This window comes from Haliotis cracherodii, unplaced genomic scaffold (assembly GCF_022045235.1).
Source record: "Haliotis cracherodii isolate W230 unplaced genomic scaffold, xgHalCrac1.p SCAF_17, whole genome shotgun sequence".
NCBI classification, from domain to species: Eukaryota; Metazoa; Mollusca; class Gastropoda; order Lepetellida; family Haliotidae; genus Haliotis; species Haliotis cracherodii.
The window spans coordinates 13,175,988-13,203,012 of NW_027266272.1; the positions used below are offsets into that span (position 1 = coordinate 13,175,988).

The 27,025-nt window shown below is 40.9% G+C and overlaps 1 protein-coding gene across 1 annotated transcript; it reads right to left on the bottom strand.

Annotated features, from left to right (window-relative positions):
* Positions 1-1,081: 1,081 nt before the first annotated feature.
* Positions 1,082-20,379, bottom strand: LOC139464408 (calpain-2 catalytic subunit-like). The gene is made up of 12 exons (XM_071245937.1): positions 20,198-20,379; positions 12,561-12,780; positions 11,507-11,638; positions 9,784-9,980; positions 7,843-8,017; positions 7,094-7,156; positions 6,144-6,232; positions 5,274-5,443; positions 4,675-4,797; positions 3,421-3,503; positions 2,828-3,030; positions 1,082-1,349 (listed from the first exon to the last, which is right to left on the bottom strand). Exons 2-12 carry the CDS (start codon positions 12,759-12,761, stop codon positions 1,310-1,312), a joined length of 1,476 nt encoding a protein of 491 aa, XP_071102038.1. The 5' UTR covers positions 12,762-12,780; positions 20,198-20,379; the 3' UTR covers positions 1,082-1,309.
* Positions 20,380-27,025: the final 6,646 nt, after the last annotated feature.

Here is a 27,025-nt window from a genome sequence, read left to right on the forward strand (position 1 = left end):
ATATTCCATGTTTTGCGATCTTTTAATTTTTTTCCTGTATTTGACCTTTGGCTTTATACACTTCTCCCACACTTCCTTACAACGATATAATTGTTGATCGTTAGAATATATTATTAGTTTTAAGTCCTCAGTATTTATCCAGACACTATTCTTATATCTATGTTGACAGCAAACCTTTGTTTTGTTGGCATTATAAACTGTTGGCTACATATCCAGGTTAGCTACGGTGGCGTGGCAATATGTGCATTTATACATACAATTTGAAGCATGAAATCGCCGATGGCATTAAAAAAGAGAAAAACAAACAAGTGAAAAACAAATCATTCCAATAGCCGGAAGGCGACATGCTCGTTCAAATACAAAGTAAAGATGTCACGCTATCAGAGCGTTTTCTATACCAAATAGTTCTTGCTCATATCTTCACTGCCGTGTAGATTTAAAATATATCTATGAGACACTGAAATACAACTAACACCACTAAAGGCATATATATATATATATATATATATATATATATATATATATATATATATATATATATACAGGTAACAGTAACAGTTCGATATACTTAAACAGCAGAAGGGACACGGGTGGCCCAGTCGTCTAAGACGGCGCGATTCGCTGTGCAGAGTTGCGTCCCTTGAGCACGCCAGAAACCTATGATTGTGGGTTCGAATCCCGGTTCGCCCCGATTATGTTTCTAGGTTTGTCAGCACCATACCCGTGCTCGTGGATTTCACCGAAGTGGTAAACGTGCATCACTTCGGGCTTTCCTCCCACATTAAGCTGACACGCCGCGATGTAACTGGAATACTGTTAAAAGCGGCGATACATCCAATTCACTCACTCAAACAGCAGAAGCGTACTTACAGGATTAACTAGAATGGATTAAGGTGACCGAAGCTTGTTGTACATAGATATGTGAAGCGGTTTGTGAAATGCATCCTGTATATCCTTTTCGCTCACTTACACTGTATATTACTTGCTTGTAAATTGTCTTGGTATCTACACCGAAATACCAACAGTTGTAATAGAAAGTCATCATCCATACTTAATATCTCAACGCTACTCAAAGAAGGAGGCGTCGAACAAGTTGGATTTTAGGGACGTCCAGCGTACAATTCATCTTTTTGGCTCTAACTTTAGGCAATTTATATTTTCTGTATACTGGAACAAATACATTTTGGAACAAAAACAACTTGTTGATCCCTAACATCCTAGCGATATTCGCCATCTTGTTCTCCTGGATCTGCAGCCACGTCAGATGTACACACATGAGATCCATGCTCCTCTATGAGTGTTGGTGCTGTCACTGCTCCACGACTATGTCTGTGTTGTCCGCTACTTGGCTGAAAGAACAATAGATGATTCTGAGTTGTTTGGTTAATTGTGGGCACATTTGGAAATGATGGGCTACACGTATGATTACGACAATGTATCTGAAAAGGAACACGTAAAGACATGACATACACGTGGTACTAAATTCAGGTTTTTTTTGTCAAAGGTGAGCAACAGGTTAGACAGTTTTGTTATTATTTAATACGCTAAGATGAATAAGTACCTAATTCCGAGTTTTTGTATTCAGATGCGTAGCATATCAAACATATGTGGCATCATCAACATAATTTGAACTTGTTGACAGATAATTATGTAAGAAAGATGTCTATCTCTCTCCCTTGTAAAAGACCAATGGGAAGTGTTCATCACCACACCGATCTGATTTCTCATGGCTTCTGGCTTCAATTTGACTCTGCTAAAAGCTTTTAACTCGGTAACAAAACGTTTCCGACATCAATACAACGGGAAGACATACGGCATCAATACAACGGGAAGGCATAAGGGCATCAATACAGCGTGAAGACATAAGGACATCAATACGACGTGAAGACATAAGGACATCAATACAACGGAAGACAAGGGCATCAATACAGCGTGAAGACATAGGGGCATCAATACAACGTGAAGACATAGGGGCATCAATGGAACGTATAGATATAGGGGCATCAATACAACGTGAAGACATAAGGGCATCTATACAACGTGAAGTCATAAGGGCATCAATGTAACGTGAAGACAAGGACATCATTACAACGTGAAGACATAAGGGCATCAATACAACGTGAAGACATAAGGGCATCAATACAACATGACGACATAAGCGCATCAATACAACGTGAAGACATAAGGGCATCTATACAACGTGAAGACATAAGCGCATCAATACAGCGTGAAGACATAAGGGCATCTATACAACGTGAAAACATAAGGACCTCAATATAAAGTGAAGTCATAAGTGCATCAATATAAGGTGAAAACATAAGGACCTCAATATAAGGTGAAGACATAAGGGCATCAATACAACGTGAAGACAAGGGCATCTACACAGCGTGAAGACAAGGGCATCAATACAACGTGAAGACATAGATGCATCAATACAGCGTGAAGACAACGGCATCAATACAACGTGAAGACATAGGGGCATCAATACAACGTGACGACATAAGGGCGTCAATACAACGTGAAGACATAGGGGCATCAATACAACGTGAAGACATAAGGGCGTCAATACAACGTGAAGACATAAGGGCATCAATACAACGTGAAGACATAGGGGCATCAATACAGCGTGAAGACAAGGGCATCAATACAACGTGAAGACATAAGAACTGGAGTAATAAGGGCATCAATACTACGTGACGTTATAAGGATATCGATAGAACGTGGAGTCATAAGGGCAGCAATACTACGTGACGTTATAAGGATATCGATAGAACGTGGAGTCATAAGGGCAGCAATACTATGTGGACAGCCTATTGTATGACGTTACCTGCAGTCGGACAGTGGATACGGTGAATACAGCCGTGCCAGGAACTCCCTGTTTCCTTCGCGATCTCCTGTCGATGGAACCAAAATGTAGCGACCTGGCGTGAGTTCGAAACGGAATGTGCGCTGCTTCATTCTAGCATAGTGTGTCTCGTCTTTCTCCCTCTTGATGCTGGTGACTACCGACTCGTCGTCAAGACTCTTACTCTGTAAATAAACAGTTATAATGCATCTACGTTTTGGCCATTTAATATTCGTTGTTTGAGACAGAAGTCTTGGATTTTTAGCTCCTCTCTATGCCAGTCCACTTACAAGTTGTACCCAATGTTCCGCATGTGTGATGTCCAGGAACATTAGAGTGAGTGAGTGAGTGAGTTGGGTTTAACGCCGCTTTTAACAGTATTCCAGTTATATCGTGGCGTATCAGCTTAATGTTGGAGGAAAGCCCAAAGTGGTGCAGGTCTCAGACGTTTACCACTTCGGTGAAACCCACGAGCACGGGTATGGTGCTGACTAACCTAGAAACATAATTGGGGCAATATGGACAAGTTTTTGTCGCTTCTATTATTTACGCTGCCAATATCATTGTACACCTACTTTGAACAGATGGCAGTTCAGGTTATACGTTTCATCCCCGCGGTCAGCTCGCTGTATGATGTGTACTACGACTGGTACGGGATCTGTGAATCAGAAGAAATAACTAAACTATTAAACTGTAAATTATTAAACAATGTCACATTTTGGTTGGTTTGTTGTTAAACGCCCCTCATCCATATTCCAGCTGTATGACGGCGGTCTGTAAAATAATCGAGCCTGGACCAGACAATCCAGTTATTAATATCATGAGCATCGATCCACGCAATTGGGATCGATGACATACATCAACCAAGTCAGCGAGCCTGACCACCCGATCCCGTTAGTGACCGTTTACGACAAGCATAGTCAACTTTTACGGCAAGCATTGGTTGCTGAAGACTTATTCTACCCCGGAATCTTCACGGGTCTAAACACTGTCACAACCTGTCTGCATGCCGTAAGATGCGACTAACGGGATCATGTGGTCGACTTGCTGACTAGGTTGACGGATATTATCGTATCACAATTGCCTTGATCTATGCTCGTGATATCAATCACTGGATTATTTTTAGACCGCCGTCATTTAGATGGAGTATTGCTGAGTTAACCAACAACAAACAAACAAACAAACAAACAAACCTAACCTGGGTTCACTTTTGTGCACACAATTTCGACATGGTTAAAAGTACTGATGTCCAACCACGAAATGACCTCAACATATATTTAGATTACAAATGTATCCTCAACCTATACATTCTTTGTTAATCAAATTATTTCGCTGATTGTCTTGTCCAGTAGTTAAATGAAGGAATACGCTATTTATTAGGGTTGATTGAGTCAGAGACATGAATTTATGAACATTTATGCAATACGTAATATCACAGTGGGTAACATCTAGGATGGCCTTCACCTTGGTGTACCCTCTGGTGAATCCTAACCATCATCACGACTCTAAAAGATTCTGTGTTTTTTAAAAATGTATGAATGGCAGGTGCTACCGGTAGGGCAGGACATGACTACCCTTTTCGCGAACACCTGATGACATTTTTCAGTGCCCCATTGACATAATTCTCACCTCTATTTACCTTTTAAACCAAACGGAATCTGTTTCGGCAGATAATTGAGACCGGTTGGTTGGTGTTTTATAGTTAACCACATTTGTCATCATTAGCTTGTTTTGCACAGATTGTGGAATATTCGTCGTAAAGTTCATCTAATTTTTATATGCCTTAAAAACCCTTACTTAATGTTACTGGTATACATCCCCTGCCTTACCTGGAAAGCCATCTTCATGAGGAACTGTGAATGCCAGTCTAGGATTGTCTTTGAGTATCTCTGCTTCTGGTTGATTTTCTCTAGAACTTCCTTTCCACTCCCCGAAAATCCTCAACACGTAGTCTTTGAAAGTTTAAAAAGAGTGAGCGAGTGAGTGATTGTGTGAGTATGGTTCACGCCGCTTTTAGCAATATTCCAGCAATATCACGGCGGGGGACACCAGAAATGGGTATTACACATTATATCCATGTCGGGAATGGAACCCGGGTGTTCGGCGTGACGAGTGAACGCTTTAACCACTAGGCTACCCGACCGCCCGTTTTAAAAGAGGACGGTAATAAAAATATAGACAATGAATAATGTGATAATAAAGTGCAATAGGATAATGATAAAGGATGATAATGAGTAAATACCATGAACAACTTAAAACACATTTTAACAATCGGTTTGTCTTTGAACTTCAATCGACTCGTCTAAGGCGCCGCTATTTACTGTGCAGAGTTGCGACCCTTGATCATACCAGAAACATATGAAGCGGTGTTAAAACCAACTAACACACTTATACAATCACACACACTCACTCACTCACTAAAACTTACTTAACTGCTCCGCTTCTCCATTTATGTCAAAGTCGGGAGTAAGAGAACACACTGTTGTTATGAAGAAAATCACTTTGAAATCTCTCAGAGCCATCCAGAACTCGCCATCTTCTTTGTCCTCCAAGAGCTGGTTCCTGTCCTCATCCGTTAACTTCTTCCAATTAGGACTCCTGGAAACCATAGCAACCAGGTGTAAATAAGAGGTACTTGAATCAAGATCAGTATGACAGTTGGAAACTGTAGAACAATGTAAATACATGCCCGTTTCTGGTTACAGCAGCAGGATACCCAAAAGAACTTAGTCTTACATCGTCCAACTTTCATACTTTTGACCAAATTGTGTTATTCCTGCAGCACATGGTCTCTGGTAAATCTAATAAAAACCAATCATGTGTCCAGTTGTGACAATGAGTGAGTGAGTGAGTTTGGTTTTACGTCGCTTTCAGCAATATTCCAGCAATATCACCGCGGTGGACACCAGAAATGGGCTTCACACATTGTACCCATGTCGGGAATCGAACCCGGGTCAACGACGTGACGAGCGACCGCTTTAACCACAAGGCTACCCCACCGCCCCTGTTGTGACAATGAAAACAAGTGTTGAATATAATGTTAAACGCAAAGGGTAATCTTATGGAGTGAGTGAGTGAGTGAGTGAGTGAGTGAGTGAGTGAGTGAGTGTGGCCCTAAGTGATGCAAGTCATAGACTTTTACCACTTGGGTGAAACCCACGAGCACGACAATCGTGCTGACAAACCCATAAACATAACCATTTATTGTATTTAATCGCATTTCCAGGGCTGAATAGAAACAAGAATATGTCGAGGTACCCTTTCGAATTCGGTCCAATCAAATTATTATTATACTAACTTGTCACTCCACTTTCCTGTCCATTCATCGGAACCCCATGGGTTTCTCATCCTCAAGAGGAAAGCTCGCTTCCCGTTCTTTTTCGTCACCTTTGATAAAATGGCAAAGTTAGAGAGAGAGTCTTTCTCAAAATGTGTCCGGAGGGACGAGTAACACAAAATGAGTATCCCATGCTTCAAAGTCCTGGGTGTAGTAGTTTCAAGATATTTTGCGTTCGCCTACTATTTAATAAAGGGAGCCTTTTACTGTACACGAGTGAGTGAGTTGGGTGTAACGCCACTTTTAACAGTATTCCAGTTATATCGCGGCGTGTCAGCTTAATGTGGGAGGAAAGCCCAATGTAATGCAGGTCTGAGACGTTTACCATTTCGGTGAAACCCACGAACACGTGTATAGTGCTGACAAATCTAGAAACATAATTCGGGCGAACCGTAATTCGAACCCACAATCATAGGTTTCTGGAGTGTCCAAGGGACGCAACTCTGCACAGCGAATCGCGGCACCTTAGACGACTGGGCCACCCGTGCCCCCTGCTGTACACGAACATGTACACTTGGTCTCCGTTAGATTTAAGTCACCAGTTATGGTAAATCATTGGCACGATTAACCAAAGGACTGAACAATAAACGAACTGTAAACGAACGTAGACCATTACAAATACTACCACATACATTTACTGGAAGAAGGTGAACAGATGAAAGTGATGGCATGGCAACAGAGTAAAGCGAGTGAGTTTTGTTTTATGCCATGTATATATAAGACAGCCAGTAATCAAGTCTAGACCAGACAACCAGGGATATGAGCAGGAACAGTGGTCCACGCCATCGGGGTACGATGACATTCAACCAGAAAAGTCACAAGACCATTGGATCAAGTTTTTCAGTACCACTTCAGAATACGTTTTATGTCAACATCACCAACGTCAAGAATCAGCTGCAGGTCATGTTTACCTCTTTTGCTGCTATCAAGGTGTAGGCATGGCCCGGAATAATGCCGTCGGGTGGTGTTGTGCCCTGAAATAATCAAAACACGTTTTATGACGGAGGCATCATGATCATGTGTACGTGTAGGGATTACGATTTCTCCTCATCGTTCTCATTAAGTAAGAGGAGCGACGGTCGGGTAGCCTGGTGGTTTAAGCGTTCGCTCTTCACGCCGAAGTTCCGGGTTCGATTCCAGACATGGGTACAATGTGTGAAGCCCATTTCTGGTGTCCCCCGCCGTGATATTGCTGGAATATTGCTAAAAGCGGCGTAAAACCATACTCACTCATTCACTAATTAAGTAAGAGTATTTTATGATTGCATTTGGCATATACATGCTGACGCACGATAAATAGATATATAATTTCCTCAAATAAACATAATATGAAGATTCGATTCTTTGGAATTCTTTGACTTATAAAAATAAAGAATACAAAACTGATACTTATAGCAGTTGATCAGCAAACATCTTACCATTCACATTCGGCAAGAGTATTTTAGGATCATTGCACTTGGCATATACGCGCTGGTACACGATAAAGATATATATATTTTCTAAAATATACATTTTTAGTGTTTCGAGTCATCATTGGGGGAAATTATCACAAGTTGGTATTCATCCTATTTTGACTTTCAGAAATTAAACCATACGAACCGAGTGGATAGAAAAAGGATATTGTCTTTATCAAGTCAACACGTAGAAACAACACACTTACAGATTTCGAGGAACAAGTCACAAAGGCTCCACACTTCAGCGCATTGACAATTCGTTTAAACAGTGTGTTTTTATTGGTGTACTCCATGATAACTGTCTCAGGCACGCCGCCAGTCAAGGCGAGGTAGGCGTCACTTGGCATGCCCCCTTCAGCAACGCTGTACGAGTCGTGACATCTATTCCAAAAGACATGTGACCAGTTAAAGCGACACACAAATTAAAGCGAGCCTATAAAGGGTGAATTTACCATCCATATATTTAATACACATCTTTTCACGTGGACTTCGGACGTGCAAATTCGGCTGTTTCAACCATTACAGTACGGTGAGCATCTGTGTCCTGGAAAAAGGGCCTTCCATTTTAAATCGTGCCGTGAAGATTTCGGGGTAGAATAGGTCTTCAGGAACCCATGCTTGCCGTAAAAGGTGACTGGGCTTGTCGTAAAAGGCGACTAACGGGATCGGGTAGTCAGTCTCGCTGACTTGGTTGATGCATGTCATCGATCCCAATTGCGTGGATCGATGATCATGATATTAATCAATGGATTGTCTGGTCCAGACTCGATTATTTACAGACCGGCGTCATATAGCTGGAATATGTGCGGCGGAGTGGAGTGCGGCGTTAAACAATAAAGGACCTTCCATTTTATATCGTGGGATGGGAATGCTTGGCGTTGTCGGTCATGCTTTTGCTATACATTCTTCAAATACATGAGACATGAAACTTTTATCGACAACAACTTGTTTATTGTTTCTAGATATGAAACGTTAACGTTGGAGAACAAACAGGCTTGGCTATCCGACGAAACACATTCCATTGGGCGCAAAACAGCGACGGAAACAATATGAATGGATCACTGAAATTCAGTGATGACATCCAGTGTCGCGAAAACGACTTTCCAGGGTAACGTCATACCATTGGCTTCCTCGTTGTATTTTTATCTTTGCACGTCGATCCCACCTCTTTAAACACACACATATATGCTTCTTGTTTCTTTATCAGTTGACAATGTGGGTGTGAACATTTAGATACATGTGGAAGCGGCAATTTTTTAGTTTTCCCGCTATATAAGCTAAATTTTGATCATGAACCTATATTGTTTCAAAAAGAGCAACATTTCATTCATAAAGTTAAATGTAAAGGCGTAAGTTATTTGTCTATTGTCAGTTTGGTATTGTGACGTCATAGTTCTCCTAAGTTCTATATATTACTACTTCATGTCCGTTATTCAGTTATGGCCTGACGAGACTCATACGTGGTTCGAGTTGAGTGAGTGACTGAATATGGTATAACGCCGCTTTTAGCAATATTCCAGCAATATCACGGCGGTGGACACCAGAAATGGGCTCCACACATTGTACCCATGTCGGGAATCGAACCCGGATCTTCGGCGTGTCGAGCGAACGCTTTAACCATTAAGCTACCCGACTGAGTTGAAAGCGCCTGCCAATTAAAACTGTGTTCAATCTTACTCCACTTACTTAATTATTACCATGTATATATATATATATAGAGAGAGAGAGAGAGATAGAGAGAGAGAGAGAGAGAGAGAGAGAGAGAGAGACAGAGACAGAGAGAGACAGAGATAGAGATACTTACACAGTATTCAACTGATAAAGAAACAAGAAGTAGCCCTGACACATAGTTACAACAATAAACAAGTTGTTATCCATATCCATATCTCCATGTTCTTCCAACTCATTAGTGCCCATCAATAACCTCTTCAAATACAGGGGCGGTCGGGTAGCCTAGTGGTTAAAGCGTTCGCTCGTCACGCCGAAGACCCGGGTTCGATTCCCGACATGGGTACAATGTGTGAAGCCCATTTCTGGTGTCCCCCGCCGTGATATTGCTGGAATATTGCTAAAAGCGGCGTAAAACCATACTCACTCACTCACTCACTCTTCAAATACAATTGATATAATACACGTCTTTAACTTACCCCGCAAGCGCCTTCTCCATAAGCGAAACCCACATTTCATTAGTTCCTGATTTTGACTGAGCTCCAAACAACTCATTTGTTCCTTTTTCTACTGGCAAGATGTCATCATTATAAACGTCAACCCATTCCCCGAACCTCCACAGCCGACAGTGAAAGATTCCGTCTGTCTTAGGTTTGAAGGCGTCATTGTCAATCACCTGAAAATTGATGACATAACGACCTGTTGGTATATATGACACATTTTTTTTCAAATAGTCAAATGTACATGAATAACCAAGAGTGTCAAACATCTAGACTTTAACATTCAGTCTCTGTATCTTCGCCATATGTGATTAGTATGCAAAACAGCACCGATTAAAAAGATGTAATTACTTGCGAAAACGACTTTCCAGGGTAACGTCATACCATTGGCTTCCTCGTTGTATTTTTATCTTTGCACGTCGATCCCACCTCTTTAAACACACACATATATACTTCTTGTTTCTTTATCAGTTGACAATGTGGGTGTGAACATTTAGATACATGTGGAAGCGGCAATTTTTTAGTTTTCCCGCTATATAAGCTAAATTTTGATCATGAACCTATATTGTTTCAAAAAGAGCAACATTTCATTCATAAAGTTAAATGTAAAGGCGTAAGTTATTTGTCTATTGTCAGTTTGGTATTGTGACGTCATAGTTCTCCTAAGTTCTATATATTACTACTTCATGTCCGTTATTCAGTCATGGCCTGACGAGACTCATACGTGGTTCGAGTTGAGTGAGTGACTGAATATGGTATAACGCCGCTTTTAGCAATATTCCAGCAATATCACGGCGGTGGACACCAGAAATGGGCTCCACACATTGTACCCATGTCGGGAATCGAACCCGGATCTTCGGCGTGTCGAGCGAACGCTCTAACCATTAAGCTACCCGACTGAGTTGAAAGCGCCTGCCAATTAAAACTGTGTTCAATCTTACTCCACTTACTTAATTATTACCATATATATATATATATATAGAGAGAGAGAGAGAGAGAGAGAGAGAGAGAGAGAGAGAGAGAGACAGAGACACAGAGAGACAGAGATAGAGATACTTACACAGTAATTACTTGCAATCATCACTCGTTACTTTGAAAATAGACTTTCTCTGAATGTCGTGTACACATTTTGACACTCATATTCCTTACTTTGAAAACTTCTGTACGCCATCCATTCTTAAAGTTTGGAATATATTGCCCTGCCCAACTCTTTCTTTCGACACTTTTCATTAAAAACGCAGAATAGAAGATAAATGAATCGACCAATTTAAATCGGTAATAAGGTGATTGATTAGCATAAATTATATTATTCATTATTATCAAAAAAATATCTAATTCTTTTTAAAGCGTGTACATTTCACTAGCATCCTGAAAGATGCTGTACATAATGCTTATATCTCATATAAGAAATGTTCGAATCGTGGTCGTTGTTTATCGTACAATTTAACACTGCAGGGAGAATAAACCACTCAGGGCTGTGCCCCTAATGGTTTATTGTACGATACACAACCCCCACTCTTCGTATATTTTTTAAATACGGTCATGGCGCAATGGTACATTATCAGTACACTTGTGTTAGACTCCGAATAACTCGCCAGTAGTTGCTATAACCTTTGGTAAAACGAAGTTTCTCTGAAGTGTTCCTATCGGTTATTTATAGTGTATAAAGTGCTCAAGAATGCAAGTAAACATCACGAGATACCTTTTTGAGAAGTTTTGGTCTTTCGGCAAGATTTGTCAACATTGACAAGAACCAACATGTTCCAAAAGTTCCTTGGTTGATATCCCCCTTGTCAGCACCCCCAGCAAACAGCACTGGATCCTCCACAATCTCCTTATAGAACACAACACGGAAACATCAAACGGTTATACATGTACGTGAGTAAAAGTTTAAGTCACATTCGACATTTTTCTTGCCACAGAGCGTTATCTAAACAGGAAAAAGATACCTTTATAATATGTTGTTGAAATGTCAGAATGGCATACATTACTTGATTACTCTGTGAAAAGTTACTGACAAGCTACACTGTTTATACAGCGGACATCCTTGATACATGAAATATATATGTCACCTGATATCGATTCTGAAACGGAACAAGTAGATTGATTCAGCTGTCAGACAAGCATTAATTAAGTCTGTGTTTTAAGCCTTCACTTTTGATACTGGCACTCGGAGGAGAGTAGCTTAGTGAGTACTTCTATTATTTTGTGACTTTGAGTATTGTTATTATTATTCTGAATTCAAAACGATATAAGCACATGTATGCTTACAACCCTGTCTAATAGTGTTGGTGACATTTTAAGCATACAATTACTTTTATATGGAACCATTCTCGTGCTAATAATGAACGAACACATTTTTCTCTCTGTATTAATATATCACTTAAAGTACATGCTTTGTATTAATGAAACTTTTTCCTATTCTGTTCTCAGTCTCCTATATGTCCTTTATTGGAAGACATACCATAGTACAATATGTATTTAACTATATTATTAGAAGCGGGCATTGTCATAGCTTGTACCCAATTTTGTATGTCAATGAACAGTGTCTAGATCAAATACATGATTGCGCTAAAATAGTATATATTTGCGTTTCCAAAGCCTAGAGATAGTCTCCGGAGACTAGTGGTTATAGCGTCTGTTGTTGCAATCAACCCGCCCACCCCGCCCACCCCGCCCACCCTCCATACTACATGATGGAGATGGTTTTATCCTGGTGTACGGGTTAATGGATAGATGGCGCAGGGAATACTCACGTATGATCTCTTCCATTCGATTTGATGCGCACTTGTATCAACTTTTATTATCGCCGGTTTATCGAAGTTGGGGTCTGTCCACTCCTGACCAGGAGGAACTTTGGGGCGTTCTGTCTTCCAAGCTGCTGGAAGAGGCGAAGTCCTGAAGTCTCTTGTCCAGAACTTTAATCTAGAACCCTCAGGATCTTCCTCGTAACTCATACTTCTGTTTAGTGGTCACCTGGCAACCAATTGATTATGCGTTTCAACTAATACTTCAGTATGGCTAAATGGTGATTGTGTACATCTTTTAGTTTGGATGTAATATAATATAACGCAGGATACATCTTTAAACATGGTGATCTATGGCTAATTAACCCATTTGAGTGAGTGAGTGAGTTGGGTTTAACGCCGTTGTTAACATTATTCCAGTTATATCATGGCATGTCAGCTTAATGTGGGAGGAAAGCCCAAAGTGAAGCAGGGGTATGGTGCTGACAAACCTAGAAACATAATCGGGGCGACCCGGGATTGAAACCCATAGTCACAAATTTCTGGTGCGCCCAAAGGACGCAACTCTGCTTAGCGAACCTCAAGCCTCTGTCACTTGTGACCCTTACCTATTTGAAGAATGGACACATCTCCTCGTGTTTCAGTTCACAACAGAAACATTGCAATTTCGAAATTATCAACTGGCTGTTGTCCATCTTGTCAACGCTGGCGAGGGTTTCTTAATACTTATTTATGATTCATTTGTCAACAATCACAATAGAACCGAAATGAGAGACATCCGTGGTAATGGTTGCCAGGGTTTTAAAGTAAGAACACTTGGCATAATCACGAATAACACCACGACAAAGAAAACGTTGAGGTATATATTTTACACTCTTCAAAAAACGAAACGCACAGGTAGATTTTTAGTAAATGTATTGTACCTAATAAAATCGATATATTTCATTTAATATCACAAGATACATAGATACAAATATGGAATTTTGATGCTCGATAGTCACATATTGTCGTTGTACAAAGGCATTGACAACTGTTCATTGTCATGTCACATAAGGCCACAAGGTTACGCTGAACTCAGTGTCTCGTGTGACCGCCTCGGGCAGCAATCACGGCTCTGCATCTCCTCGGCACTGACTGAATAAGTGTATGAATTCTGTCCAATGGAATTCTGCGCCATTCCGCTTGTAACGTGTTGGCCAGTTGTGGGGGTGTCTGCGGCGTGATCTGACGTTGACGTACACGTCGATCGAGTTCATCCCACAGGTGTTCGATTGGTTTGAGATCTGGAGATCTCGACGGCTAGGGCAAAACGTTGATGTTGGCATTATGAAGCTAGACTAGCGTGACACGAGCTGTGTGCGGTAGGGCGTTGTCCCGTTGAAACAACTCCCTCTGGCGGTCCATGGTTGGAAGATGGTGAGGTTGAAGAATGTGATTCACGTAGCGATTTGCTGTCAAATTTCCCTGAACCACAACCAAGTCAGATCTCGTGGGGTAGAATATGGCCCCCAACACCATGACACTACCGCCACCGAAATTTCGAATTCACGTACACAATGTGGGGCAAAACGTTAATTTCGACGACGATAAACACGTTGTCTTCCATCTCGCCGGTGAAGAAGAAATCGTGATTAATCGCTAAACCACACTCGTCTCAAGTTTCTTAAATTCCAAGGTTGTAAGGTATGGCACCAACGCAAGCATCGCTGTTGCAAAACAGGGACGATAACTGGTCTTCTGGGTCGGAATCCAGCCGCGCGAAGATGGTTCCTGACAATTGGTCCGATATCCTCCTCAAACCAGGGATGCGTCCTGTAGTCTGTGACATTGCGATGACGTAGGTAGAACAGTCGAATGTAGAGATCCTGAACCGGGGTGGTAACTCTTGGTCGAATCGCGGACGGCATTGGAATTGAACTGTGTGTGTCGGCCACAAAGGCGGCAAATGGTGCTGTGGTAGACGTTGAAGTGGTGTGCAACAGAAGACAGCGATTTCCCTCCATGGATACTCCTATGGCGATGTTCCGATCGGCAGCGCTGAGTCTCGACACTTTCGAGTTTGAAAAATGTTGATAATTGAATGACAAATTATTGACTTATGCTTGCTTTATATAGCCACTACCACGAGTTATGAATGCCATAACGTGCACGTACATTTTGCTTTACAGTTTTCCTCCATGACATTTTTGAACAAGTGTGAAAACAATGCCTTTTAAGACATTGCAAATCGACAATGGCTGCGTTTTGACGAACCGTTTGTCGAATATCAAGCCACCAACATACTACCTGTGCGCTTCTTTTTTTAAAGAGTATATATACACATGAAAGGATGCATATCGTCAGCTATTCTATTGGATTCGTTTTCTGCACGTTTATTAAGATTTATTTTTTTCATTTATTGAGTTACAAATGTAAAAGTCGATGTGCACAATGTGTAAATCCGGGGAAACGCAAAAATAAAATTAAAGTCAATTCTCAGTAATACCATAGACAACAATAACAACTTCACAGACTGCTTATTGAATCAGTAAAACAGAAGAACTGCAGACAACGCTATGAAATCAGTGACATCCTTCAGTTCAATAATGCATCAAAAGCCCCGCCCACTCTATTTTCAGCCAATCAGGAAACAGACAAATATGTTTTCGGTTTATGAAGCATAAACTTAACAATAATTCCTTGGTTAGCCAGTCAAATGATATGGGATCATTTGTAGTATTTTTAAAACCTTATATGTGAGACCGCCTCATTGGTCTAGTGGTAGAGCGTCCGCCCGGAGAGCGGGAGGTCCGGGGTTCGATCCCCGGCCGCGCCATACCAAAAGACGTTAAAAGATGGTACTTGTTGTTACCCTGTCTGGCGCTCGGCATTAAGGGGCTAAAACAAGGACTGGTCGACTTGGAGTCAGTATACTGTGTCTGTGTGGGCTATTAATGTTAAACTGCGGCATGGTATCTCAGTGAGCTAGCACTATAAATCGGCATCAGTCCGGCCTAGTACAAGCAGCCACACAAACACATACACGTACATGCACGTCGCTATATATGTGTAATAATCTGGGACGCGACGTTAAACCCAATTTCACCTCACCTTACATGTGAGTTCGTATTAAATACGTCAAAGCTCTTCGGGGACGACCTTAAAGGTCATGTGTCACGATTCAGTGTTAGCAAGACACAGATTGGATGACTGTTATATACAGTTTATCAAATGGATGTACTATATAAGTGATTCCTGCTATGCTTAATAAGATGCATATACACTGTACATAATTTGTTCCAATTGTTGTTAACCATTGCTTTAACAACTAGGCTACCCTACCTCCCATGAGAAGGGAAATATCAGTACGATAAAAGTTGTTATCATACGACAGATAGTGGTATCGATGCGATACACCAGTCTGATAAACTTGATATCACGATCCGATAAATATGCAAACTAGGACATCTAGCAGGGATAGCGTTCGAGCTCCTAACATTAATGATGTGCCTGCTCACCCAATAAACAATCTATGTAAGTTCACAATAAATCCTAAGTTTTCATAAATGTATATGAAAACAATATATATATAAACATATATATATATATATATATATATATATATATATATATAAACATATATACACATATATATACATATATATATATATATATATATATATATATATATATATATGTGCTATGTGAGATATAGAAACACACAAGGGTAAATATATATATATGTGTGTGTGTGTGTGTGTGTGTGTGTGTGTGTGTGTGTGTGTGTGTGTGTGTGTGTGTGTGTGTGTGTATTCTATATCTCACTTAGCATATATTAGGAATAGCAAATGTGTCACTTACTCGCACAAGGCTCGCATATTACAATTTATATTCTTGATATATTATATCTACGATACGGAAACAAAACAATAGGTGTCACGTGATCACAGGGATGAACTAAGGATGGTGTTTTCAAGAATTCGTGTCCGTAACAATGCAGGCGCCATGATCTGGTCACACCGATGACTTATTATAGTCATTAGGGTGAGTGAACGTTTCCACATAACAATACTGGTGACATTCATAAGGATTTAACAGGACAGAGAGACCACATGTCATGACCCTGCTGTAAAATCAGGGATGTAATTTAGGCTCTTGTCCTCATGCATCAGTATCTGTGACAACTCTGACACATTGAAATTGGGCACTGGGATGCCTGTGGTAGGGTAGCCTAATGGTTAAAACGTTCGCTTGTCACGCCAAAGATATGGGTTCGCTTCCCAATATGAGTACAATTTAAAGCCCATTTCTGGTGTCCCCCGTTTTGACTTTGCTAGAATATTGCTAAAAGCGAAGTAAAACCATCCTCACTCGATAGCGATATACTGACATGGTAGGAATGATTTTTGTGACAACTGAAATTGAAGGAAAGTTCAAAAGAACAGAGATGAGAATATTAAGGGTCCAGTTATCAAGTATTTTATCATGGTCATGTTTATTTAATCAGCTGTTCTGAATAGATGAGATACAAATTTATCTGGGTAAATCTATTGCTCGTAATGGATTACTTTTAACAACTGTAGAGCGTTTGCTGCTTTAAAATTAGAAAGTTAACCCTGGTTAGCATAACGAGGAAATGGTCGGAGAAGTGCTGTGCCTTTGATTGGAAAGTTCGCGAGAGTGTCGTCTAAAACCGAGGGCGAAAGATCACAGGTCATGTACGTTCTCAGGGTCCCCCGTCATAATGGTCCACACACGGGGCGGCCTAAAACAATACTCACTCCTCTCACAGGCCGGGATATAGAAGTGACTGGCCTGGGGTTTTGTTCATAGGGCGTTAAACCCAACTCAGTCGTCTACAGGAAGATGGGAAGATTCGACGCATTTTACCGACGTTGGACTAGTCATGGTAGCCCGGGGCATGGTGTTCCCTCAAGCGAAGGCTTTAGAGAGAGCATCGTATTCAAGGATTAAGTGTGACTAACAAGGCCCAGGTGTAGCTCGACCAGTGTTTCACCGTGTTACGTACAACGCTTCAATGTATTTCCCTTCAGGGCACGACCCGTGTATGCCAGATGTGACACTGAGTGAAATGGAATGTGGACACCGAATTACCTGTATGAAGTGAGCTAATAATATCCGCAAGGAAGCGTTACAAGCCCAAAACTAAACTAGCGGGTGATGGAAAGTATACACTTGAAAATTGTATTTGATAAAAAGAAATTGCAAAATTATTCAGCCCAATCTCATTAAAATCAGACCTTAGGTCTCGTTACCGCTAAACAAAGATCTGAAGACATCCCATTAGGGGTCACGTCAGAATGACATTTCATCCGACCAATCAGAGCGTCGCTTACCAGATTATGAAAGTGACAGTCGGAATGTGATTTCTAATCATTCAACCTTGAAAACTTTATTCCGAACGATAGTTACGAGTTTAACGACTGAATCCATACAATCTAGCCTATCTATTAGCCATTCCAGAATGTTCTTTTGTTCAGGTTTCAAATTTGTAATCGAGAATTTGTCAAAATATGTTTCGAAGCGTATTCGCCATTTTGAAATTAGTGCCGTAAAGCACGAGAAAGCTGCCTTCTGATTGGTCATTCCATTGGTCGGTCAAAGTTCGCGCAAGGTCAGTCTGACGTGATCCGTAATGGGATGTCCTCAGATCTTTGTTTAGCGGTAGCTAGAACTAAGATCTGATTTTAATGAAATTGTATTAAGCCGAAAACAGTCGCCGAAACACAGCAAACTTCAGGTCCAAAACACAACTCTGATAACCGTATCAGATACATCGCCTTCGAATAACCATTTGTGTTTGTTACAGTTTTAGCCACCATCAAACATGGGTGTATTCTTTCTTAAGCCAAGCAGTTTATATTTATAACAAACCCTGCTTCTTAGAAGCACTATTTCACGAGAACTGGATTTTCAGTGGTCCATTCAAATAAGTTTCACAGCCATTTTGCCCTTAACGCTTAATCTAGACTGGCTATACGTTTTATATAATTAATTATAATTAACGCATGTTAATGTGTATGGCTATGTTTATAAGCTACATGTAGGACATGTACAGTAAACTACGGTTATAACGAACTCAAAGGGACCACTAATTTTAGTTCGTAATAACCGTTGTTCGCTGGGACTAAAAAATAAGTTCGTTATAACGGTCAGTTTGTTATAAGCGTGTTCGTTATAAACGTAGTATCATTAAAAGACAATTAAGTGTAAAATTTTAAAAAATGAAGAAAAAGGCGACTCAAACCAACGTTAGAATTAAATGAAATGGAAGGGTATATGTGTGTATATATATAGCGTTGTATAAGGTAGTGTTGACTAATCTGAATGTATAGGTGAACAAATCAACTCATTAACACCACACGTAACAGACTATTACCTACTTCATGCGTCTTGATACCAATGTATGAAATGTTGACTGTTAGTATGAAAGATGGGATGGTTAAATATATATTTAGAATGTCCTTGCATGAATTAGTCTGAAGCTGTGGGTGAGCAACTCAAATCTTGGACAACCCTTGATATCTACAATAAGCACTCTGTCCACCTTACGATGTCAGGTATTTGCTGCACTGTATGTACTAGATGTATAACGGCAACGTCAACGTAGCTACATCACAATAGATACGCTATCAATTGGTCATTGTGACGTAGTTTCTTCTCTACAAGAAACTGTAAAGTTTTCTCATTGCACAGGCCTTGCGACGTGTAAAGTTCGCTGTTCGGTCCGGAAAGAAAGTAGAGTAGCTACACCATGTATTTCTATACTGAATACGTCTCGTGTTGAGACACAATATCAACGCGATAGTGGATGTTTTGCATATCATAGATAAGAAAATGTCAAATGTTGGAAGATAATATAAACAGGATATAAATGACGAAGCAGATAATGGTTCACATAATGGTTGTTCGAAGAAACAAGAACAGCATGATTCTCCAACGAAACATGAAACTCCGAAATCATTTTAAAGCATTTAAATAAATTACGGGGTTCACATAAACACACTCTAGAAATGTTGAATGTTAAAATACACTCATTACATGTTTAAACGCACATGACAAATTCAAAGTAAACATACGCCAACAGTTACCTTAGCCACTGAGAGGCCTCTCCAGCTATAGCGCCTGTCGCAGTCAAGCGTTAACCTAAATGCTAGTTGTGTTTACATGTCCTTGATTTTGACATGGACGTCGACTGATCTAGGTCAGCAAAGCCAGTGAGTACATACCTCACGATACCATCGCATATAGAAACAAATACTTCTTAGATCATATGTAACTACTATTACAGTAACGACCGGGATTACAATACACACGTCCCTTTCATTAATACCTTTACATTTCCTATTATATTAACATTTCTCCTATACCTTCACCATACACAATGCATCCCGGATCCCTGTGTGACAGGTGACATCTATTCATAGCGGCCTGCCAGGTATTCAATCAAGGGGGGCATGTAACATGGAGTCTCAACGCTACACTGCGTAAAGCCGTCGTGCATGGCTTCTCTCGTCACTGTAGCAGGTTATCATAAACATGTAGCATGATCAATAAAACCTAGATATGCCAAAACAGCAATACGTTATGTATGATAAATACATACTACACGATCTACATCTGGTATACATGCTTGTAGTACTCACCTGCTTCAGATATAGCTGTTCAATAAACACACAGCTGGTACATTATGCGTAATAATATCCCATGTTGAAAGGACTATATATGTTTGCTCAGAACACTGCGTCCGGTCCACTCCCGGGCGGTTATCGACTTCGGAAACGCGGAACACCAAACACGCATTTACTCAACGTGCAGGCACGTCAGCACTCCCTGAACTATTGATATTATAATTAACTGTGACAGTGATCTTATTTTCCGCGATTCTGATTGGTGTATGCAGTATCACAATGGCTTGTTATACTCATTAACGGTAAACAAGGCAGCACTCGTACAAACCGGAACTACTTTCGCAAAGGGGATTCCCCGTGACTCCCTTCAGCGCATCTCCGTTTGAAACAGTGTCTAAAAATAGACACTCCGTGTATTGAACTGCCATGAGCACATGATAGGAGCAATCACAAATTTATATTTTTATTGGTAAGATTTGGTGATCCATACATTTATAATTACATTTTGTGCATTCATGATCAGCCAACCATAACGCCGCACTGTAGGTTTGATATCATATAGTTCGTGAAAATGATGAAAAAATCTTGAAACGATCTTGAATATACATTTAGAGGAAATAGTTCTTCCAAAATGGTATTTGTTATGTGGAGATGTGGATTAAATCTCTCCTTTATGCCTGCCACAGTAGTAGTAGATTATACCAAATACTCAAAGTTTACCTATAAAATTGTTACGGTGAAGCTGATAAAAGGGACGAGATATGATACTGTTTAACTTAAATCCAATTGAAATGACGTGATGTGTTACAGTTGAACGTGAAGGTAATTGAAAGGACTAGACACAATGTATGATAATGTATACTTCTGTGTACTTCTAATAATACCACCCGTGAAGATCCGGGGTAGAATAGATCTTCATCAATCCATGCGTGTCGTAAAACGCGACTATACTTGTCGTAAAAGGCGACTAACGGGATCGGGAGGTCAGGCTTGCTGACTTGGTTGATGCTTGTCATCGATCCCACATTGCTAGGATCGATGCTCATGATATCAATCACTGGATTGTCTGGTTCGGACTCGATTATTTACAGACCGCCGTCATACTGCTGGATAATTGCGGCGTGCGGCGTTAAACAACAAACCAACCAACCAACCAACCAACTTCTAATAATACGTCCCAGAGAAACTAGTGTTTCTGGGTGATATATGGTCAAATGTGTGTTGAAAACAACTATCACTTTAATAAGAGCCGGACAGGATGAACTTGTGGCAGACACAATGGCAGATTCTGTATCACTTTCTAGATGCCAGTCATGCGAGAGCTGAATTGGAAGGTCGTGGTATGATACAGTTTACCTTGAAGGTAATTACAGTTTACCTTGAAGGTAATTGAAAGGACAAGGTATGAGATACAGTTTACCTTGAGGATAATTGAAATGACGGGTCATAATACAGTTTACCTAGACGGTAATTGAAAGGTCGTGGAATGATACAGTTTACTTTGAAGTTATTTCAAAGGACGAGGTAAGAGATACAGTTTTCCTTGAAGTTAATTGCAATGACGGGGTATGATACAGTTTACATTGAAGTAAATTTAAAGGACGAGGTATGATACAATTTACCTTGAAGTTATATGAAAGGACGAGATATGATACAGGTTATCGTGAAGGTAATTGAAAAGTCGTGGCATGATGCAGTTTACCTTGAAGTTAATTGAAAGGACGAGGTATGCTACAGTTTACCTTGAAGTTAATTGAAAGGACGAGGTATAAGATACAGTTTACCTTGAGGGTAATTGAAATGACGGGGTATGATACAGTTTACCTTGAGGGTAATTGAAAGGACGGGGTATGCTACAGTTTACCTTGAAGTTAATTGAAAGGACAGGGTATGATACAGTTTACCTTGAAGTTAATTGAAAGGACGGGGTATGCTACAGTTTTCCGTGAAGTTAATTGAAAGGACGGGGTATGATACAGTTTATCTTGCAGGTAATTGAAAAGTCGTGGCATGATGCAGTTTACCTTGAAGTTAATTGAAATGACGAGGTATGCTACAGTTTACCTTGAAGGTAATTGAAAGGACGGGGTATGATACAGTTTACCTTGAGGGTAATTGAAAGGACGGGGTATGCTACAGTTTATCTTGAAGGTAATTGAAAAGTCGTGGTATGATACAGTTTACCTTGAAGTTAATTGAAAGGACGGGGTATCATACAGTTTACCTTGCAATTAATTGAAAGGACGCGGTATGATACAGTTTAGTTTGAAGTTAATTGGAAGGAAGGGGTATGACTACTTTCAAGGTAATTAAAATGATGGGGTATGATACAGTTTGCCTTAGGGGTAATTGACATGACGAGGTTTTCGGGAAAGGTTTCTAAACATGCCTATCTATAAGCCTGTCCTTGACCCAAGATGATTTTCTTTGGAAATGAATATAATGACTACCTATGGTGACACATTCATTTTGAGACACAGACTATCCCACAGTTGCATTTATGTCGAGTATGTCGAACTTCCAGTCACGCCTGTTCAAGTGCTCATTCAGACATTTTATGTTCTGCTTCCACGTAGAAAGTTGGCGATGAATTCGTCAATTGTTGACAGCAGTCTCGAAAAATCCCAACAGCGATATCTATATTGATACTTACACCCAGCAAAATAGTCATAAAATAGCAGGGTACCAGGATGCGGCTCTGGTACCCAGTACGAGAGATATTGACTCTCGCATCGACCATCTGAAGATACGGCTTCATGAAGCCCGCCATACACCACTTACAGTTTGTGGATGTAGGCCATCTAAGGAGAAATCCATTGTGTGTCCCATATGTCACTTGTAATAGAGTATGCAGACTGACCTTTTATTTTCTGACAGCACTGTCACATTGGTAAGTGGGGGTATCACGTTTTACACTTCTCTGTCGCAAACGAACTGTTCCTGGCGACAACGTATGTCAAATTCACCATAATGCCAGTTCCTAAGTTCAGTTGGGTTCAAGCTCAATTGGCGAATATAGGGCCCTTATCCTACTCATGAATTTCAATTAGTACAAGTTAAACTGTATCACACTTCGTATGTTCCAGACGTCAACAATCACTCGGATTTTCTCAGCCATATTCCACCAATTGCAAGAAACGATTAACGTCATAAACATAATACGGATTCTTTTGTTAATTTCAATAAATGTATGTTCATAACTGTTATCCTTGGTCTAATCTACTACTTCTACTACTACTACTACTACTACTACTACTACTACTACTACTACTACTACTACTACTACTACTGCTGCTGCTGCTGCTGCTTCTGCTGCTAATAATAATAATAATGTCCTTCGCTTGGATGAGGTCGGCTGAAAAAAGTGAAAAGTGAAACAGAAGGTTTTCTATTTGCTGCTTAGGACCAGTCACTTCCCACTCGAAACCGTCAATGTGATATCGCATCAAAATGTAAATATGAAATGTAGATTATGTAATCATGTATTTAATGAGACTGTCCAACACATCGTAGGTGGATGCCCAGCTTTGGCACAAACACAGTGTCTTACGCGACATGATGGAGTGGCTCGATCATTTTATTACCGTCTTCGCCATGCTTGTGGTTTTGTCACATAGGTCCATCCACAGTACGACCCAGAATATGTAGAGGGCGTCATGGAAAATGATGAATACAAAATTCTTTGGAATACAGCCTAGGACGTAATAAACCTGATCTTGTCCTTTTGGATAAATCTAATGAAATCATTTATATTATTGAAATTTCTGTCCCTTTTGACACCCATGTGATTGACAAAATTCAGGAAAAACATGGCAAATATGCTGACCTCGCTTTCGAAATGTCACGCTTGCATCCCATGTACCAAGTTGTCCGACTCCCCATTGTTCTTGGTGCCTTCGGTTTGGTACCTCCCAATCTGTTGACTGACATTGGGAGAGTACCCGGGTTTGCTACCAGCAATACAGCCCTTCTGACAATCTGGGTAATGCAGAAGGCTGCAGTGTTGGGGAGTCTTCACATTCTCCCAAAAGTTCTGGGTGGGTTTGACTAGGCAGCGCTTCCTGGGAGAAGTCTCATTCGCTGTCTGGGCTGCGTGTAGAGGGGGCAAGGGTCCTGAGCTTACGATGAGCCTAGCCAGCCTGACTGTGCCAGGATGACCCAAACCCTCTTTGCTGCATATTGTAAATACTAATAATACTGGGGGCGGTCGGGTAGCCTAGTGCTTAAAGCGTTAGCTCGTCTCGCCGAAGACCTGGGTTCGATTTCCCACATGGGTACAATGTGTGAAGCCCATTTCTGGTGTCCCCCGCCGTGATATTGCTGGAATATTGCTAAAAGCGGCGTAAAACCATACTCACTCACTCACTCACTAAAAATACTAATACTGATACTGATAATAATATAATAACCCTTTGCATATTTATTACAAAATATCTGCTACAAGCAGAATCGATGGTACATTCCAACTATGTCATATGCAGGTGTGTATCACTATCACATGGTGATGGTACCAGGTGAAGGTATCCTGCCCCATCGATGGCACTCGCGATCAGATGTATGAAATCGAGTGAGATTACAGACTTTCGACCTTGCACTTCAAACAATACCGCTTAACTACAACGTGTCACTATTCAGGAAAAAGGTGATTATGTTTAATATTTCCCTTTAATAGTTTGGCAGAACGCAGCTTTGAACAGTATTTGAGTTTGATGACGGTGTGTCAGCTCCGTGTGGGAGGAATGCACGACGTGATGCAGGATTTAAAGGTTCATCACTTTTGTAAAACCTACAAGCAAAAGTATCGTGCTGAGGTAAATGACTACGAACCTTCTAGCGCCTTACGGGGGCACGGGTGGCCCAGTCGTCTAAGGCGCCGCGATTCCCTGTGCAGAGTTGCGTCCCTTGGGCACGCCAGAAACCTATGATTGTGGGTTCGAATCCCGGTTCGCCCCGATTATGTTTCTAGGTTTGTCAGCACCATACCCGTGCTCGTGGGTTTCACCGAAGTGGTAAACGTCTGAGACCTGCATCACTTCGGGCTTTCCTCCCACATTAAGCTGACACGCCGTGATATAACTGGAATAATGTTAAAAGCGGCGTTAAACCCAACTCACTCACTCACTCTAGCGCCTCACGGGCAGCTTGGGTTTTATACTCTCCCGGGAGCTGAGAGCTGGAAATCGAGTGCACACTAGCACCGCGGGTAACAATAATGTAGCACCATGAGTATTTACTTGGTGAATGTAATTTGGCGTATTATGAATTAACTTATTAATGGTAATTTCAACTTTAAAGTATACTTCAAACACATGATGACCACCTCCGTGGTCTAGTGGTAGAGCGCCCGACCGGAGAGTACTAGTACAAGCAGCCACACACACACACTCACACACACGCACGCACGCACGCACGCACGCACGCACGCACGCACGCACGCACACACACACACATGTGCATGCACGTCGCTATATAAGTGCAATAATCTTGAACGCGAGGTTAAACCCCATTTCACCTCAACTCAAATACTTGACACCAATAACTCAAGCCGCTTCCGCGATTCACAATACGACTGAACAATATTTTATGTATGTTTCGCTGACTTGTAGCTCACCTAAGTTTGGAAAGTTGAACACCACATATTCAAAAGCTGCCTTTCTACAATGGACGAAGAGGCGAATATCTTTTTCAAAATAACCAGAGTTTGACAAGTCCTCACGCCCTGTGGAACTGGTATCTGTGATAGATGGTATACAATCAATGAGCAAGTTCAACACAAATCGACCCGTGAAGATCCTGGGTAGAATAGGCCCTCAGCAACCCATGCTTGCAGTAAAAGGTGACTTTGCTTGTTGTCAGGCTCGCTGATTCATGTCATCGTATCCCAGTTAGATCGATGCTAAAGGAGTCAATCAAGTGATTGTCTGGTCCAGACTCGATCTGTTGCAGAACGCCGTCATATAGCTGGACTATTGCTGAGTGCGGCCTTAAACAACAAACATACAAACAAATAAAAAACAACAAGTAGATGTTTAAAGAATTTAATTGCGCAACTTTGTCCGACGTGACATTTGACCTAGCCATGTCTGCTAAACAATTATCACCATTCAGTTTTCAGTGCTACCATAGCAAAATACCAGTCGTTATCCCTGCAATGCATACCTGTCAGTTGTAAGTTTCCAAACTATGTTTATGATATACTGGTAGTTAAGTTCAATATCCTGCATATTTCACCAAACAATGCGTAGTTGGTCCCATTGTCTGGCGACGTTTCCTCGTTGCTTATGACAACATACACAGATTTCATTTTTAAAGGACTTTTCAACCTGAGTATGTCTCCCAAGATATCAAATTAACTTTGCCTAGCGCACTTTAATGCCACGTGAACGCCAACATAAGAGACATGGCGGGATTGTGTAATATGCATTCAAAAATTTACGTTGAATACAATACAGATTTAGACATATTGTTTTTAAAAAACAACAATACATGCACGAAACACTCGTGCATGTACGGCGATTCACGTATTCGTTTCCTGTTGATGTTTAACGCCACTCTCAACAATAATCCTACTACAAGACTTTGCTTCTTAAATAATTAAGGGGGCACGGGTGGCCCAGTCGTCTAAGGCGCCGCGATTCGCTGTGCAGAGTTGCGTCCCCTGGACATGCCAGAAACCTATGATTGTGGGTTCGAATTCCGGTTCACCCCGATTATGTTTCTAGGTTTGTCAGCACCATACCCGTGCTCGTGGGTTTCACCGAAGTGGTAAACGTCTGAGACCTGCATCACTTCGAGCTTTCTTCCCACATTAAGCTGACACGCCGTGATATAACTGGAATACTG